The 19,953-nt window shown below is 48.3% G+C and overlaps 1 protein-coding gene across 4 annotated transcripts in view; it reads left to right on the forward strand.

Moving 5' to 3' along the window:
• LOC149327504 (uncharacterized) overlaps positions 1-19,953 on the forward strand; it is a 114,689-nt gene that overhangs the window by 81,319 nt on the left and 13,417 nt on the right. For all 4 annotated transcript variants that reach the window (XM_089565051.1, XM_089565052.1, XM_089565053.1 and 1 more), the window contains 3 exons: positions 4,019-4,179; positions 14,065-14,180; positions 17,763-17,882. In XM_089565051.1, the coding sequence (XP_089421177.1) occupies positions 4,019-4,179; positions 14,065-14,180; positions 17,763-17,882 (397 nt within the window). The remainder of the gene's footprint in view (positions 1-4,018; positions 4,180-14,064; positions 14,181-17,762; positions 17,883-19,953) is intronic.

The raw sequence follows: 19,953 nt of genomic DNA on the forward strand, positions 1-19,953 counted from the left end.
AGAAAATGTTAAAAAAAAAAAGGTCCATGTAAGGGCCACACCGAAACTTTCGGAATGCACACACCGAGGCCTCCGCGATCGGCTCCGGCTGCGCGCAACGAGCGCTTAATCGCGGAGGCCACACACGCGCGCAGGAGCTTCCAGACGCCGCCCACGGAGAGCGCCCAAGGCCAAGCTCATCATCATCATCGTTTTCCTCCGCCGCGAGCTTTCGCTATCTATATCGCCATCAGCATCTCCAGCTCGTTTTTTTTTGTTGTTGTTGCTGTCAAGTGCCAGGATTTGCGGTAGCGCGATAGTTATCGTGGTTTATAGCTTTGCCGTGGAGTGTTGATGTTTTAGCTCGACGGGCAAGCACCTTAACAGCTACACGGCTGGGAGTTTGCTCTCGAACGCGGCAAGTGTGCGGCAGGTCGGAAAATACGACGTGGCCGAGAAGTGCGGCAGTTTCGTACGCGAATTTTCGTACGCGACTCCAAGCGCCGAGAATTTCGCGGGCCTAACTCGGGAACGTTTCCGGCTGGAGATGAAGCTTTCCAAACAGACGTTTAAAGTGAGCATCCCTGAAAACTGTGAGCGGCTGTTCCACGCGATGTCGTTGTATGTGCTGTGGGTCCGCAGCAGCTGCGACGGCAGCAGCACTAGTAGGGACTAGTAGTCAGCTCAGCAAAAACTTTGTTAAAATAAAGATTGGGAAGCGGGGGGTGGCGAGGCATCGGCTTGCAATCGTGTAAATACAGTATTGATCACAGTGCCAAGTTCGGGGTGCGCCTATTATGCGCGGAAATAAAAAAATTGATTTTTCGCGCCCTAACTAGGGGTGCGCCTATTATGCGAGTGCGCCTATTACACGAGTAAATACGGTATATGCCAAACTACTTTTTGGGCATGGACAGGGCCAGTGCAAAAGAGGTGCACTAGCTTTGGCAGTATTGGAATTGTTCTCCATGTCATGCATAGCATTCAACTCGGATCATTTTAAAAATTTATGTGGTTCCGTAATTTGATGTAAATATGACCGAATATTTCGAAGCAGCAGTGTGCACCAGCGTGGTCAATTCGAAGATATGAGGTGCCATGCGAGGATGATTTCACCGCAGGCCGATGTTGCGACGACCCCTCGGAGCCACGAGGGGGCGCTGTAGAGCAGTGACGATGTGCGAAGTGCCCTAGTACAGCACTTTAAGCCAAAAAGCCAATCTCTTACAGCTTGTGGACTACCGAAGCAGGCACCTGCAGATGAGGTGTGCTTCATTGCAACGCAGGCATGGATACCAGCTTCAAAGTAACATACTCTCGGCGCTGCATAATGGCAAAATCGGACTGGAGGCAGTGGTCAAAGCAGTGTGTAGCGGAGGTGCTGGCATTGAAGCACCCTTAGCAGTGTCAGTGCATGTCCCGCAAAGGGTTGGCTGCACACAGTGCCAGCCACCGCTTCTTTGAGCAGTGTTCCATGGTGAGATCGACCTTTCTCCAAAAGAAACTGCCATCCTAAAGTTCAGGGTCGACCTATACTCAGATTTGCGAGGTTTAAGGTAATTTTGGATGGGCGCCAAAAAGTCGTTGCTTCATATACAAGTCGGTTCCACTGAAGAAAATTCAAATTATGCGCCGTTTGCCCGGTTCGTTCACGCTGGCTTCCTCGGACAAGTGAGTGGCAGCAGGTAGCACAAGGGCACACTTCCAATTCTGATTATCTCCAAGGCATGCGTTGTGTCCAAATCCGAAACTACAGGTCCGTTCGCAGTTCATTCAGTTTGCTGCTAGTCAGTCGGGCCGCATACAAGTGTTGAGGCAGGGTGGAACGCCGCTTTGTCGCTTTTGGTCTCCACCAGCTTTGGGCTGCTGTTACTGACTGCATCATTATGCTTTGAGTTCACGCGTGCCGCGATGCCGTCCAGTGGGAAGCTACAAAACAGAATGCGGCGGTGCGACGAAGTCCACCAGGAGGTACGCATCGGCTTATATTCAAGGTGGAATTATTTTTAGTGCAACACGTAAGGGGAACAGGACTGGCACTAAGGACTGCATGGAAAGGGCCCACTATAGAAGAAAGGTATTTCAGCAGCATTTTCTTGGGACCTAGTTCATGTTTTCAAGGTGGAATTCTTTTTAGGGGAACACATAAAGGGGACAGGATAGCACCTGTCTTGTCCCCTTTATGTGTTGCGGTAGAAAAAATTTCGCCTTGAAAATGTGAACCAACTATCCCCCAAGCAAATGCTGCTGAAATGACTTGGACTCGAGCAAAATGGTGGTTTGAGCTAGTTGGTACATCTTCAAAATTTCACCAGCGCTGCGACTAGGAACGAGAACTAGGAACAAGAACAAGACTAGGAACTGACAACCCAAAGCGCCTGCGCTTCCCGCAAAAAGCACGCAAAAGAAAGTTAAGAATCTAGATACAAAATTTCACACTCATGTAAGTGTACAGATGGTGTGCTAATGCACGTGTCGCTGTTCTTGTGAATGTGATTGGCTTCACACAACTCCTTTAACTTTCTTTTGCGTGCTTTTTGCGGGAAGCGCAGGCGCTTTGGGTTGTCAGTTGTGTGCATATAATCTGTGTTTTTTCAAATAAACTTTCAGTTGTTAGTAGCGCTTGTCCTTGTCTTCCTTCTCTGTTCTTGTTCCTAGTCGCAGCGCTGGTGAAATTTTGAAATGACTTATGTTTAGAGTCACACTTCTTTTTGGCCAGCCAGGGCTATGAGCTGAACGGTCGACTTTCATGCTGCAATATGCGGTAATTGCAAAGTTTGTCCAGTTGGTGCGTTCTGTCAACAAAAATATTTGCTTGGGTCCATTTTTTTTTGTATGCTCTGTTAATTAGAATATTTTTTGCTGTCCCAGTGACTTCGGATTAACGACGTTTTACTGTATATGTGCGCATGTGTGTGTCCCACGTGTACCCACCGCAGTGGCTTAGTAACAGGCATTTTGCTGCTGAGCCAAGACTGTGGGATCAGATCCTGGCTGCAGCAGCAGTGTTTTGATGGCGGCAGAATGCAAAAAGACGCCCATGTGTTGTGTGATGTCAGTGCACGTTAACCCCCTAGCAGACTTGGACAAGCCAGGCCTTGTCATTTCTGGCTGCTGACAACTGGCACTCTGTGTCTGGTTCAAAGGGCTCGTTTAAAGCATTGTTTTTTTTTTTTGGTTTGCCGGCAGATGGGAGCATGGGTATTGAATAACCATTTTTGTTCCATTCTTGAAAAAAGTGTCTGTTCGGGAGGTTAAAAAAAAATCAGGGGGGCACTTTGTTGACCTAAAGTGCGGTGAAAGCCTTGAGCGTGGCGTTTCTGCTTGTGTCACTGATGTGTGGTTAAGATGTTAAGCTTCACCTCTAAGAGTGAAATGCGACACCGTTTTTCAACGCTGACAGGGAGTTCACAGAACGCCATTGCCCGCTCGGCTCTACGCCTTGTCTGTCTCGCATATCTCGGTGGACACCTGAACCTCGCTGTAAAATGGAGACAGCGCTGCCTTTGTTCATTCCAAACCATCGAGCTGGCATGGCGGAGTGGCTAGCATGCTTGTCTCGCACTCCGGAGACCCTGGTTCGATTCCCCAACTCGACCAATTTCCTACTCTGTTTTATTTGTTTATGTGGCCTGACTAGAGAGGTTAATTAGGCTAATTGGCTAAGTAAGCAATTAACTAAACTCAGTCCCGCTTACTTGGAGCATCACTACACCATCCCTTTAATTGGTTGCATGGATGGATACTAGCCAGAGTACAGTTGGCCCCGTTTGAAATTCCCGCACTGTGACTTCAACGACCGTTTCGACCAATTGAAACAAGGTAAGCGTAGCTACGGCGGCCCCCTGAGGTCTCGCTTTGGCTGTCGGAGTGTTGCTTTCGCAACAAAACTGGGTGGTCTGAATTATTCTGGAGCCCCCCACTGCGCTGTCCTCCATAGTGCACATCCAGCTTTGGGACGTTGAACCTCACAGATCGATGCCTTTCCGTGTTTTGCTTTTGTGTGCAAGACCTGTAGTGCAGCGCCACTTGTTTCCAGGACCGAGGGGGGCTGTGAGCTGGCCTGCCCTGACCCCTTCTCCCAGGAACTGCGCAACTCCATCCTCTCCTCGTGGCAGCCGTGTGAGAGCGACCAGCAGCTGCTGTTTGAGTTTGCCAAAAGCCGCCCCGTCCTCAAGGCAGACGCAGTGGTCAGCCTGGGTGAGTGACGGCACTCTGCCTGACCTGCTGTGCAGAAAGTATACCACAGTGCACAGGCATTGGACGTGGTACCTTGCACTGTGGCCTCTTTGGAGAAGGAAGTCGCTCATCTGTCTCTGTGATGCGTAGTCTCTGTGTGTAACCTGGATGTCGTATTACGGAACGATCAAATCACAAACTTGTCAAAAACGGATCACTTAGCCACGCTCCTATGGGTCAGCCATGGCTGGCGGCCATATTGCTTTTTTGCGTCGTGGCGAAAAAAAGTGGGTTCATTACGCAAATGTATGCGGTAATTGTTCACATTGCAATCCACTCTTATAACGATATTTAGGAAATTGAAAAATTTAATTGTTATAACCGCTTATTGTTGTGTCTGGACCGGCAAAAAAAAAAAAACTCAGGTTGCATAAATATTCTAATATTGCAAATATTGAAGCAAATCATGCGGTATTGACTTGGTCTTCAAAGTGAACAGCATGATTCAAAAACCACAAATATTTACAAAGTAGTTCCAAGTTTTAGAATTCAGCAAAATTAGCTGTTGGACGAAGCACTCGGTGGTCTCATGTACGCTCCAACGCTTAGGCAGAGAGGGAAACCTATTTCAGGGCAGGAAAAACACGGCGTGATGACATTGCAGCCGAGTAGCAGCAGGTGATGAGCAGCACTGTACTCATCATCATCAGCCTGTCTACACCCACTGCAGGGCAAAGACCTCTTCCGTTTAAAAGTCACACAAGGTGGCAGCTTTGTGCCATCAGCCGTGCATGCAAGCATGACAGTGCAGCGCGAGTGTTCACCCCCTGTCAACAGAAGTTCCACCTCTTTGGTGCTGCGTTCGCTGACCGTGATAGACTGGAGCATGTCGAACCATACTGGGGTCCCGTCAGCATTTGCGATCTGTCCCAGCATGTTGTGCTCCTCTCGAAGCCTAGTCACAAACTGCTGGAAGCTGACCAGCTTATCAACCAACTCTTCCGCCAGCTTGTGGCATATCGATGTGCACCGGCGGAGCGAAAATCCCTTGCGCCTTGTGAAATGGTGCTCCCATAATTCCAGTGCACTGAATTCTTCTTGGTGCAGTCCGGCTTCACATGCAAGCTCCAGAGCTTTGCAGCTAATTAAATGCAGAGTCACGGATAGTAAGCGCACACGAAGTTGGCACGCAAAGTCTACACGTGCATCCTCAAGTTATGGGTGCAGTGGACCACGTCCACGAAAGGACGTTTTACTTGGCTTGCACGTGAACAGGTTATCTTTTTGTCTGTGTCAATACTGCACTCTCTTTTCAGAAACTCCGAACTGGTGCTGGGCGGCCATGTTGCCGTTCGCTTCAGCAAGCTCTATAACTTTCTTCTTGAAAGCCGCTGTAAACTGCCTCCACGTGCTGCTCTTCACTGCTAACAAGGGATGGCGCATGAGGTCAAACGAAACAGCACACGCGAACGCAAACACAACAGTGAATGAAAAAACCAAAATGGAAGCAGTCACGTTTTGAAGTCGATATGGCTTTCGCACTCCCTTTTGCGAGGAGGCACGCCACATGCTGCCAGACTGTGATCCACATTCTGCTAAAAACGGCTATTTAAGAAGAGGGGCGACTTTTGCTTGCTTTTTCAAGAAAAAATCTGCTTAATTCCGGTTTATACGGTATTTGCTTCGAAACTATTCGAACAAATTAACTATTCTCTTCATATTCGCTTTGAAGTGAAACTTCACTATTCGCACATGCCTAGAAAAAACTCCAGAAGAATACCTGTCAAGGGCACACAGGGTCTCTGTGCTCTGCCAGGTTTGCCAAGCGCAACACCCCAGCAGTGCTCTCGGCAAAAGAAACATGTGGCGAGCATCTTGGCACGTTGTCATGATCTGCACTGCATGCCTATTTCATGAATGCACAAACAGGCGGAAACTATGTTTGCTTGAGGAAGCGGTGACGGCGGCCAAGCATGTGATTCGTTTCAAAGTGTTTTATTTTTTATCAAACTTTCAGGCAGATTTTTATAGTAAACACTTTTCCAGTGATAAGACTTCTACCTTTGTATCTGTTATTTCGCCAATGATTGTATCATTATATATAGTGTGTTTTTACCAAGGAGCAATGGAAGAATTGATTATAAGCGATGTATCGTCATGCCTGGTATCGTTATAAGTGGATTGCACCGTACATAACTGCAATTAAACACCAGAGCACTCTACAGCAACACAGTGCAAGCAGAAGTCACTCTTGTGGAGTATTAAAATGGCACTTTAAGGCAAAAGCCTTAAAGCTTAAAACATAAAGCAAAAGCCTTAAAACATAACTGCAATTGAACACCAGAGCACACTACAGCAACACAGTGCAAGCACAAGTCACTCTTGTGGAGTACAGTGAACTCTCACTTGAGTGAACTTCAAGGGACCGAAGGAAATAGTTCACTTAACTGAAAGTTCACTCAACTGAATATTCACTAGACTAACATAAGACATGGCATTCATAGTGTCAAAAGTGTGAAATGGAATTTATACGTAACTTATACAAGGTGCATAGCAGTTAAAACGCTGCCTTTCTCACTTTGAAAAAAAAATCAGTAATCTTCTTCTGCACTTGTGCATTTAAAGCACAAGAAGTTACAAAACTATCGAAAGAGTCAATGTTTTTGTAAACTACTACTGGCACAGCTTGCTGTTGAGACACAAAGTCTCTGAACTTTCCGATGCACCCTACAACCTCAGCTAGAGTTATATAGGGCTTGAAACTGGCTCTGCAGCTGCCTCCTCTTCATTGCACTCGTCTTCCTCTGGACAAACACTGGAAACAATCTCCAGTTCAGCCTATCCAGCACAGGTAATCAGTGCACTGTCACACAGTGCATAGTCTTCAAACGAAGTACTATTGCTATCGACCTCCAGCTGATGTCAGATCTCTGTCATGAGGGCGGGCATCGGTTGCGCCTGCAGTGGAGGGCTCAAAACTTCGTTGAACTGATCGGAAAAATAAGCCTGGGTCCTCTGAGCGAGTTCGTTAAACTGAAATATTCACTATTCCGAAATTCGTTTAAGTGAAACATATGCGCATAGAATCTATAAGAAAACTGCCGGGGCTTTTTAAAAAGTTCGTTATTCTGAAATATTCGATAAACCGGAGTTCGTACAACTGAGAGTTTACTGTATTAAAATGGCACTTTAATGCAAAAGCCTTATGTGGCCCATTATCAACGAGACTCGGTGTTGTCAGTGGCCAGGAAAGTGGTCCAGAAAAACCCCAATGACGCCACGTGCAAAGGGTAAATTTCTTGCGATGGTGCGGGGAATTGAGCCGGGGACCTGTTGCGATTCGAGCATGCAACCCACGGATTATTAAGCCGCGTTGCTTCTTGGCAAATAAAGGTGGACCTAATAAGGGTGTAATTACTCATTGGTGGACCTAAAGGTGGACCTAATGTATGCGCTGCCTTATGACTGTGTGCTAATGGGTAGCTGTGTCATTAGAAAGGAAGGCGAAAATTTGAATGAAAAAATTGATGCTTTCGTTTTCATAGTATACTTAAATATTAAGTGCCCTGTGTAATTTTTGGTGATACAGTCTAGCCCGGTTATAGCAAAGCCATTTACAGCGAAATAGTGGTTGTAACGACGGATCTCAACTTCCCGTTCCCATTTTTGCGTTTTTGATGTAATTTTGGTCCGGTTTTAACGAAGTCAATAAAAGTGCCTCAGCAGATATAGCAAAGAGGTTTTGTGGCAACCCAAAAATAGTCTGTCATTTGGAATGTTCTTCAGCCTTTAAGGGGGGATGAGGGGATCGAAGCCAACTTTTCTATTTTTCGACTTAGAGTGATGAAATTTAGCAGACTGGCTTAAATCAGCATCAAACAATCAGGTATAAAGTTTCACAATGACAGCTTCAGTAGGTTCCCTTTTATCATTGTCTATACGTTGTCCCCACGTTGCTTGCTTGTGGAAAGCCTACCATGACAAAAACACAGGCTACAGATATGTAAATCCTTTTAATATTTACTAAGAAGTGTGGTGTAAGTCAAGACTTGCTTATTTTTTTTTAAATTTCTCTGCTCTTTTTTTAAAAGGACACAATATGCACCTTCTCTTTATGTCTAGAATGTATCATGCTCTAATTACCATGTAATAAATACGTGTGAGCCTAAATGGTAAATCTGAGGCTGTCTTGACGCAGACCACACTTCAGTGATCACAACAAAACAAACGGGGTAAAAATCCATGCACCCATTGCTGTGCTACGCTTTCCACGAGCAAGGTTAATTAAGCTCGAAACAAACTTTCGCGAAAACAAGCCTGAAAGTTCTAAGCTAGCACACACTGTCTATGTGCAGATGCCGACAGATGTATTTATTTTGAAGCTCTTAAAGTTTATTTTTGGGTGAAATATTTCAGTATAACATAGAAACAGTGTTGGAGATGCCAAAAAGTATACTTTTCAAAAATCGACTTTTTTCATGATTTTCGTGATCTGATCCCCACACCCCCCCTTAAGGCAAATTTTCGGGTGAAAATACCACAGAACTCGGATGACGGCAACCATTGCCGTGGCGTCTGCTCTCCCGTGAAATGAAAAGTTGCTTCGCTACATCGCTTGGCTCGATGCCCAGTGGCGTGCCGTCCTGTGCGGAAGAAAAAAACCGTGTCATCTGTAATGTCACAGAGTGCGGACAGCGACCGAATGGGCCAATTGCGGTTCTTGAATTTCTCTCCAGTGGGTTCTCAGTGCTTGAAGCAGGGAGCGGAGAGCTGTGTGTGTTGGAAGCGCCGCTTTGATGGTCTTTGTATGACTTTGAGTAACTTGCCTTCTTGCCTTGTTCTGCTTCTTTCCTATTTTGTGACCAATGACTTTTCTGGTTAAGGTAATGGGCTTACTGTATTGTCGCCTCTGTCGGGACCGACTTGATTTCTCTGGCTATGTCGAGTCTTATGAGCCCCAGCACCTCTACGGGGAAGAGAAAGGCATTGTCTTTGAAGACTAAGTGTGCTATTCTGGATGAAGTGCGGCGAAAAGTCAAGAAGAGCAATATCACACGGAAGTATGAAATTGCGCAGTCCAGACTTTCAACAATAATCAAGTACAGTAGCAAGATCAAGGACGTCGGCAGCGGGGACCGAAAGAAGATCCGCTGCGCCACGTGCAGTTACGTAGAAGCTGTGCTTTACAAGTGGTTCCTGGATATGCGATCGAAGAACATTCCGCTCAGTGGACAGATTGTGCTGGCGAAGCCAAGAACTTGGGATTCGCTCTCGGTCATGAAGGCTTCCAGCCAGGAATTCGGTGGCTCCAGCAGTTCAAGAAGAGGCATGGCATCACATGTAAAAACATTGCCGGGGAGGCTGCGTCTGTTGACAAGGATTCACTCCAGCAGTGGATGGCCAAACACGGTGATCGCATTCTAGTGCATTCCGTCAAGGATATCTGCAACGCAGATGAAACCAGTCTGTTTTTCCAACTGCTGCCAACAGTCTCTCGCGGCAAAGGTGGACAAATGCGTGGGCAGAAAGGACAGCAAACATGGATGGTTCAAACAAGAGAGACTTGTTGGTCATTGGCAAATCCAAGAAACCGCGCGGCTTTGCTAAGATGCTGTCTATGCCAGAGACGTACATAAGCAGTAAGAAAGCATGAATGACGGGAGACACTTTTGGCAAGTGGCTGGCCAACTTTGACAAAGAGATGGTCCGGACGAAGTGCAAGGTGCTGATGTTGCTTGACAACTGCTGTGCACATCACGTCCACGCACACTTGAGTGCTGTCGTTGTTTTGTTCCTTCCCCCGCATACACTACAGTTGAACCTTGATATAACGAAGTCCTACTTGCAGCCGAAAATTTCGTTACATTGCGAATTTCGTTACGTCGAGGTTCCCATGTTTCAGCTGTCAAAATAAAGTATAACTGGTTCCTGGAACACTGCTTGTTGATGGGAACTTGTAAATCACTTATTGAGGAAATACGCAAGAAAATCGAGTAATAGTATCGCTAACAAGGGCACCGGATGTTTTTTTCTACATCAGAAGCATAATGAGTGATAGCAAACACCGCGACGGCATCATTTTTCTCCGTGTGCGCATAGCAAAGAACGAGCGCAGCGCCTAGTACTGAAAGCCGCCGCAAGATGTCGCTACTGGTATCATCATCATCAGCATTGAACATTTGCAGCCGGGGACGCATCAGAGAAAAATAAAGAAAAATGTTCGCATCGCTCACGCCGGCGCAGTGAACGCTTCTGTGACGGCTAAGTGAACGGTTTCTATCAGTGCTTGATTACGTCGCTTTTCCTGCTCTGCACTTTATTTTATTCGCTGTATGCGACCAGGGCACGTTTTTTTTTTTTCACCGCTCATCCGTTTTAAAGGTACGACCACATTATAGCTCCACCAGTTTGTCAACACTGAAGACTTTTTGTTGTTGTCTACGAGGACATCGCACGCAAAAAAAAAAAAAACGAACGGACGCTGCAAGAAAATTCGGCTTATTAACTCAATGGTCGTGTTATTCATGGAATTACGACACTGTTTCATGAATGCAAAAAATGTTTATTGGAACTTTGTGGAGTACGTGCAGTCGATCCAGTTCATGTGGCAGCAAAGAAGTCTGTCAACTTCATCTGCCGCTTTTTAATAAGCGTCGGCGTTATGAGGCGCTTGTATGTAGATAGGGCTACCAAGGCCTGCTCATGTGAATGCGCGCCCGCGTGCGCACGCAGGACATCCAGCTCATCCATCACTTGCGTCGGTGTAGACGCGCTGCTTTCCACATGGGCGTCTTGGTCAGAGTCGTCGTCCTCCATTCCCGTGTCTGTGACACTCTGAATTATTGCGGCATCATCTAGCTCTTCGGTTGTGAGAGCACAAGCGTCGCTGAAAACAAAGTCCTCGAGCGTCACGTCGCTGGGAGCACCACCCTGGTCGCAGAGCAGCTGCCACGAGTCACCGACGTCTGTGCTGGATATGGATGGCATGCTTTCGTTGTCATCGTCATTATCTTCGCAACCCAGTTCTTGGTTTGAGTTGCTATCCTTGAAGCCCGCCTTTTTAAAGCAGTTGGTCATAATCTCGCTGCTCGTCGACTCCCATGACCGCGATAACATCTCTAAGGCCATGAATACATCGATTTTGGTCTCTCTTTTGAGCTCAATGTTCAGCAGCAGCCTTTCAATCACCCGCTTACGGTACGAACACTTGACGCTGTTTATAATACCCTGGTCCAGTGGCTATGTCAGGGAGGTGCAGTTTGCGGGAAAATATTCCAGGTCGACGTTAGTGAGCGCACAGTCTTGCACATGATGCGCGGAGCAGTTGTCCACAAGTAGGCAGATGTTTCTTTCCTGCTTGCGCATTTCAGCATCCAAGTCCTTTAGCCATTTTGTGAACAAATCCCGCGTCATCCACGCCTTCGTGTTTGACGTGTATTTCATGGGCATTGTTTTCTTGCCGCTAAAGCAGCGCAGCTTCTCACTTGTTCCAATAACAAATGGCATGCGTTTATCACTGCCATTCATGTTGGCACAGAAAAGAACAGTTAAACGCTGCTTGCTATGTTTGCCAGCATGGCATTTTTCATGTCGCAGAGCCAACGTTTTCTTTGGCAACAGCCGATAGAAAAATGCCGTCTCGTCGGCATTGTAAACGTCGGCGACGTCGAAACCTGCCAAAATGCCCGGGACATGATCACGCAGCCAGTCAGCTGCTCCAATCTCGTTCGCCTCGGCCGACTCGCCGCTCGCCACCTTTCCAACAATGTTGTGCCTCTCCTTAAATCGTTGCAGCCACCCGCTGCTGGCCTTGAAGTCGTCGCACCCAAGAATGCAAGCGAAGTTCAGGGCCTTCTGTTGTAGAATGGCCCCGCTCAACGGCATGTTTTTGGCACGCATGTCCACGAACCATGTGAAGAGGGCCTTTTCTACGTCGACATAGCTTGCCTCCTTTAATCTTTTCCGCTGCAGGCCCGAGCCACCCGCACTAACGGCAGTCATAATGCTGTCTTTCAATTTAAGAATCGTAGACAGTGAACTCTGCGAAAGTCCATACCTTTCGGCAACAGTCTTCTTCTTTTCGCCATTCATTACTTCAGTGATGATCTTGGCTTTCATGTCCATGGACAAAACTTTTCTCTTGCGAGGAGCGCTCATCTTGAACACAAAACGCACTGCACGATGAGCGGAGCCAAGTCGAAGAAACGCTGCTGCTGTTCGTAGGCCTCAGTAAACCGAGCTCAACAACGCGACGTGCCTTGTCAAACCACGTGTCAAACGCACTGCACGATGAGCGGAGCCAAGTCGAAGAAACGCTGCTGCCGTTCGTAGGCCTCAGCAAAACGAGCTCGACAACGCGACGCACTTTGTTCGCCTCCTCAGGCCTCACGCACGCGTATTTCCGGTTTGCGCTTTCACGTTCAGAGTCTACAGCTCGCCAGTGGCGTCATGGCGCGGCGCGTCTTGAAACTTCCATGCCGCGGGCTTTGTATGCGCACGACAGATGGTGCGGCGGTACATTCTCGCAGATTCCCACGCTACTGGCGCGTAAAAGGGCAAATACAAACTGCGTTTCGTCTCGGCTAAACTTTTAGCTCTCATTCGATTGTCAAGGTAGCTCCTGGCACATGCATGCGATGCGCAAGGACTTCGTTACATCGAAAGTGCAGAGCAAAATTACTTCGTTAAATCGCGAAAAAAAATACATGGTTTTCAATGGGGAAGTGATTGGGAAATTAAAAAAATGCGTTACATCGCAAATTTCGTTACATTGAGGTTCGTTACATCGAGGTTCGACTGTACCACCAAGGTGCAGTCCGTGGATCAGGGGGTTATTGCCAACTTCAAGGTCCACTACCGGTGCCGAGTGATCGACGGCAGTTGACGTAGCTGCAACAGCTGATGGTGTCGCCTCCTTGGAGCAGCTCTGGGAGTCGCTAGCGGGTTGGACTTTGTGTCTTCGGGTCTGAGCCCCATGGACTTCGTTTTTGCTGACAACCTTGTTGCTACCATGGACTTGACGACTGACAATGTTGCCGGGAGCGTCATGGACAGGCCCATGGTGGACAGCGTCTCTGACAGCGATTGCGATGATGCCGGTTCTGCCCCTAAGCCAGTGACTTCCGGAGTGGCCATCGCAGCAGTTGACACTCTGCGCATGTTCCTCTGGAGTCCAGAGTTCGACCAGAACTTCGGTTCGCACTTGGACGGCATGGAGGCCGCGATCCTAAAGTCCACACTTGCAAAACGTGTTCAGGGAATGCTGGACCCGTTCTTCCAGCGGCAATAAATCGATTTGCCAATACAGTATTTGTATTGTTTCTTTCCGAGTCCAGATATAACAAAATAGTGGATATAGCGAAGCAATTTCCGATTCCCGCCGACTTCGTTATAACCGGGCTAGACTGTGTATGTTAAGTGCGTAACTGCTTCTGCAGCTCACTGATTCCCTTAGTTGTGCAATTTTCATCCTTTGCTTGATTCCCTTAATCACATTACAATAGCCATAAGAACCTCTCACAACTCTCTCCAGAGTTCTGGGGCTCTCTGTATTGGCTGCACTGTATCCGATTGCTTAGCAATGAAAAGTTATTTCATTGGAATATTCCAGTGGTGTCTTAGCAGCTGGAGTATGCCTCACATGCGGCAGGTGTAGTGTGCGGTCCACAGTGATGCACGGGGTCCTATCTACCACCTCGCCTGGTGCTCGGCTTCTCTGGGGCGAAATGCTTGTGGGAAACTGTCTCTGAACCCACACTGAGTAGACCAAGAAAACCTTGTGCCATGGTGCTCTTTGGCCAACCTTGTGCCATTAAATCCAGATCATCATTTGATTATGCAACAGTGGCCCTTTCATGTTGGGAAGAACATGTGGTGTGAGCTGTGTCGCCTGTGTTGCACCCCCAGGGGGCCAGGATGTGAAGGTGCTGCACCACTTGGCAACTGGCGCCTACGCACGTGTCTACGTGGCGGAGGTGCTCAACGCGGAGGAGACCTACCTGGACAACGACGACTCCTTTCAGGCAAGCATTGTCGCATTCCAACAAAGTGCTATGTCTGCGCATTTCACACTGCTAACTTGTACCTGTGGCCATGGCTAGATATTGTCACCGACAAACGGTTGAAGAAACAGACCAGGTTCTAAGTAGACGAGGTGGGCGTGCCAGCCAGCAGGCAGCTCGAGCGAGGAAGAAGACGTTCTTCGAACACCGCGAGGGCCCAAGGCTTGGCAAATCCCAGCTTAAACAGTTCGGCCGCGGTACGGCGCCACTGAATGGTTCGTACGGTGGCAATATTTTGGTTGCTCTTCCAGAGAGTACCACTTCAGAAGTCTCGAGCATTGCAGCAACGATTCCGTGTTGCAGTGACCTTGCGGAGCAGCCTCAGCTTCTCCGGAAGTAGAAACTTCTCTCGGTACCCTCAGCAATAGACTACTTGTCGGCAGCTCCACGTGCTGCTCAGCAGCTGTAAACTGTCCATCTAATGAATTTACCTAATCGACCCTGTTTTCCTTGGCACAGTCAACATCTGCTTTCCCAAATGAACTTATGCCCAACTGTGTGTCAGCTTTAACTGCGCACCCAGATTGTAGTGTCCCCCCCTTATGGTGCATTTCTGGCGGGCGTGTGCGAAGCAAGGCGCTGTACCTCGTTAACTCATTTCAGGGTGTTGGCTTTTCTGAGCTCCATCCTCGGTTCTGAGCCGTTGGCATTGGTGCTGTCTGCAGCCCAGACGTTTGCAGCGCGCCAAGGTGCTGTATGCCAGTAACAGCACCGCGTGTTCGTTTCGACGAGAGTGCCGGGGGCAGTGGCTCGGTGAACTTGGCAGTGTGCAAATACCGCTGCGGTTGACAGGATAGTGTGGAGGGGGCATGGTGCATAAGGTGACATGTGTTATGTGCACTCATGCACATGGTGATTGAAAGTGCGGGCTACACCACTGAGCTAGCCCACATCTCTCTCTCATTGCCCCCACGTAACATAAGTGCAATTCAGGCGTTATTTACACTCCGATCATTTTGAGGAAAGGAAGTACGCATAATGGCTCCCTGGGTCTGTGGACGCCTGAATCGTATGTGAGGTGATGAGAGAGAGATGTAGGTTGCGCGCTGCTTTCCAGAGGTGCGCCATGCGATGTCACTCGCTCCTTGGGTATGCGCAGTTTGGGCTCTCCGGGGCTCCACGATGATCGCTCACACCTAGCCTAGTGTTGTTTCCGCAACAAAATGTGTGTGCGTCTCGTCAGGGGTTTTTCTGGGCGATTCAATGGCGTTGGCGGTGCTGTGGCAAAGTTTTGCCACCAGCAAGCACATTTGCTTTGGAAAGCCAGTATCTGTTGAGGAGCGTCAGATAGCCAATGAAAGCCAGACAGGATGTCACCCGATTCTGTTTGCAGCCCGGCCAGCGTGGATAGTTTGCTTTGTGACTGTAGTTTTCTTAGTTCTTGTCTTGGGGTTAGAGGCCAGAGCATGAATGAGAGTTGGGTATTGAATGAAACTGGTTGCTGAAAGTAAGAATACAGATATGTATGAAAGTGAACAAAACAGCAAAATAGCACAAAGGGTCCATTCACAAGTAACATGGACAGATTTGGACATTTGTGACGAGAGAGTCTGGTGGGGATAGGGGAAGAGGTGTGGGGGGGCTTCCTCGGCATATGTTGAAGGCTGTTGGGCAAGTGTGCTAGCATATCTAAGTCTCATTTAGCTTAGCCAGGTAAATTGAGGGTCATTTTTTTTTTTTTTCAATTCTCTCTGAGCAACGCAACACTCAATTCGTGGGCTGTAAAGAAACAAAGATCTGCATTGGTAAGGCAGATGTATTTGGTCAATGTACCTAACTGACTGTGCCCGCTAAATTCAGTGGTGAAGGTCTTCACACACCTGTACGTGTTACCAGGCCAAGCATTACGGCCTTTGAGGGGCATCTGCTTCATGCAGATGTTGGTGAGTTGCAACACCACGGTTTCCCACGGACATCCCCGCAGGGGGATGATGGTGAGCAATGCATCACCGAGGGCCCGAGCACCCACGCTTAGCCGTGCGTGGCATCGCCGTGTCCGGGGAAAAGGGGATCCTGGTGGTTGAGCCCATGCCGAACGTTTGGACCCTTAAGGCCCCTCGGCGGAGGCAACACACTACTTTGGCCCCAGCTTCCTGTAGACGGCACCTGCGGCGTGACCTGACTGGAGGAAATCGGCAGTCGCAGGGGGCATGTAATCGGGGCTCTGCTGTAGTCAGCAATATTTTGCGGAAAAATGCTAATCCTGTGTAGTGGCCGCACCCTCTCAAAACTGTGGAAAAAAGGGCGGCCTCTATACTCCGTTTCATACATAGCAGGCAACGCTGCGGAGGTTGCTAAAGTAGTGCCTCCGCGAAACCATATTACTCCGCCACATATCATTCGTTCTTATCGAAACTGCGGTCAATGTTTGGACGAATACAAAGAGCAGTATAAAAAAAATCTCTGCCTCTCCCGTAAACGAGAGTAGAGTAAGCATGAAATGTTTACGGGCCTAATGTCATCTCGGTGGACACCCGAACCGCACCTTAATGGAAGGGAGGAACAATGGAGGAACCTTCCGCGATGCCTCTCCCTTTGGATGCCTCTCCCTTTGAACGCAGCAGCGCTTCTCCCCCGGATCACCCGGATCACGTATGGCAACGAAGTGTAACGTGGCATTTATGTGCTTTTTGCACGCGTTATTACAAATCGGAAATTATAATTCCGTGCATTATCAAATGCACAGCTCCACTGATATCTTGATAAACATTGAGAAGGCACTGGCAGCAGTTATTTTTTGTCTCGTTTGGAGACCAACCGGCGCTTGCATGCCGGTCGCGTAGGAGGGCTTAGAGAGTCTCGTTAAATCTCGTTAAGTCTCGTACGGTGCCCGGATGTTCTCATTTCAGTGCCCGGATGACTGGAATTCAGTGCCCGGATGAGTGGATTTCAGTGCCCGGATGACTGGAATTCAGTGCCCGGATGAGTGGATTTCAGTGCCCGGATGAGTGGATTTCAGTGCCCGGATGATGGCTCTCGGTCTCGGCGTGACGTCACCACACTGCCGACAACGGGAGCTAAAAGCATTTCATGCTTAAAAGATGTGGTAGCATTGAAATCACGGTCTAAGCTCTGAGGCACTCAGTGTTCGGGCTCTCTGGCCATAATTTTCAAGGAGTGTGAAGTACTTTTTGGGCGCGGATTTAGTAGAAGTGATTCGTCCTACCAACCGCGTATCATACCGCCACGTGTACTTTTTGCTTCTTGAAGTCTCGACAAGTCGCAGGACGAAAATGTGGCAAGAGGTAAAACGAATTCCTGGATGGGCCGGTCACGGCACTTAAGATTTGTCGCTATGAAATATGTTTGTGTTTGCTTTGGTTGTATGGCGAACTACTTTTTGCGTGCAGACTTAGCCTGCGCAAACAGGCGCGCTAGCTTTGACAGCGTTGCCTGCTACGTATGAAATGGAGTATACTCATGTATATGCAGCACTGTTCTCGGTTTGTGAGAGTTGTACCCAAGGCCACCTGTGGCTGTAGCAAAGAATTGGCCCCTTGGGTTCTGTTGTGACGAGGTGTGGTGTGTGTGCCCTCTATGCAGGCACCCGTCCATGACAAAGTGGTGCTGAAGGTGAGTGCAGACAGCAGCAACAGCTCGTGGGAGTGTTACATCTGCTGCGAGCTTCGCCGGCGCCTCGCCGAGGCATACTCGGGCGCACCTGTGAGTCTGTCTTCTGGGGGTTGTTGCCATGTGCTGCCCTCTGTGTGTGTGAATTCAAATTGTTTGGGTTCAAACCGGATTCAAACTGAGTGTTGTGAAACAGGGTCTCATGGTGCCTGACGGTAGCAGTATCAACACAGGGGCATGAATTACTGTGCTTAAATGAAGTACTAATATGTCTCGCTGACCCAAAAGATGCGGGTTCGATTCCAGCCACAGTGGTCTCATTTTTATGGAGGCGAAATGCTAGAGGCTCGAGTACTGTGCGATACCACTGCACGGTAAGAAGCTTAGGTGGTCAAAATTATCTGTAGCCCTCCACTAAGGCGTCCCTGATAGCCCGAGGCGCTTTACGGCATTGAATCCCATAAACCCAAACTGAAACCAAACAAGACTGCAAAAACTGCATGAGAAGAGGTAGGCACTCTACAGGTTTTCTTAGAGTCAAAGTACAGGCACCGCAAGGAGGGAAGGGATAGGACTAAAAAGCATAAGTAGGCTGCATAGGCAAGAGCAGGGAAGGGGAAGCTATTACAAGCATCGAAAAGAAGGTCCACGAAACTGCAGCTGCTAACCAGTACAAAAAAAAATGGGAACAAAACTATCATTGCTTTAATAAACAGTAGGAAAGAGCGAAATCTGGAAGGAAACACTGTGTGACAATTGAAAAGGCAGTACCCTTCTATTTAAGGCCAGATCAAGCTGCCTTAGGACCAGGCAATATAGGTGCAAGTATGAACAGAGATGATATCTGTGTGGCATGCGTGAGTAGTGAGAAACGCATGAGCAGTAGAGACGAGTATAGTACTGGTGGCTTTTGGAAGGGAAAAATTGCATGACAGTCTCCGAAATCAAAGTACGCCGAGTCCAAGAATGCCCGGAACAGCCACCCACAGTGGAGATCAAGAGCTAAAAAATGACGCTCCATCCTGTCTTCCATACTCTCGTGTGGCATACCGAACTGCAAAGAGTCCTGTAGGTTCGGAAGCCGGCACGATGCACGCTTTAAAGATCGCATGTTTGCTCTCGCGCTACTGATCGCTCGTCAAATAAGTGACTGCCAGTGCGAACAAACCAGGCAAACGACGCGCAATTTTAATTTCCTTTAGTAGAACCAATTTTTATACTAGTTAACAACTTTTTTTTTTTTGATGCCTGGAGCCCCATGCATTCTGCTGTAAACGGACGCCGGCATGGGGCGCGTACTACCGGGCGCTCATCCAAAACTACCCCCCAATATCGCATGGTTGTCTAAGAAAGGTCGACTTACACATGACTGTACTAGCTTGATCAGAGAAGCTGGTAACCCCCACACAACAAAAAAAAGAGCGCAGGCTGGGGTTATACGTAGTCAACCCACCGGGGGCACGGAGCAAGAAGTGTCGTGTTGCAAGACAATGTTAGGAGTGTTGGGGCTGGGGTGCTTGGCATATCAAACACAGGGTCCATGCGGGTCCTTGAAAACCTTGAAAACCCTTGAATTTTGAAGAAGTGTTTTCAAGGGCCTTGAGAGTCTGGGAATTTGTGTGGGGTCCTTGAAAACCCTTGAATTCTGGTGTGGTGAGGGAGCTGGCCGTGGGAAAACGCTACTATTCTTTAAATTGCCTTTTTTTTTCACAAATTATCTTGTTGGAGATAACTTTACCGGAACTCCACCTCTGCGGCTTTGATCGCCGTCCCTTCGGCAAGAGCTCTGTGTAAACGCAGACGAAGCCCCACTGTCTCCGCCCGACACCTTCTGACACCCCGTAACCTGCCACAAGAGCAAGGTTTGGGTGCGAAGCAAAAAGAGACACAGTGCGAACGTGACTCGAGGACAGAACCTGGTGCGCCTTAAGCGTAGGGAACCTACACAGTTGCGACGCAAGTGGTTCACTGGCACACAGCAAGCATGCTCGCGTTGCTCCGCTAACACAACGCAGGATTTACCTAAAGCCATTCTGTAAAATTTTCTGTCCACCATAAAAAAGCGAAGTTATAGGGACTTCAGCGTCGCCCACAGCTGTGCCGCCATGCAGGAAATTTTCCTTCATCCGGGTAACAGTGATTGAGCACCGCTTGGCTCGCTATA

Source organism: Amblyomma mixtum, chromosome 10 (genome assembly GCF_055824585.1).
Source record: "Amblyomma mixtum isolate Tamu chromosome 10, ASM5582458v1, whole genome shotgun sequence".
NCBI lineage: Eukaryota > Metazoa > Arthropoda > Arachnida > Ixodida > Ixodidae > Amblyomma > Amblyomma mixtum.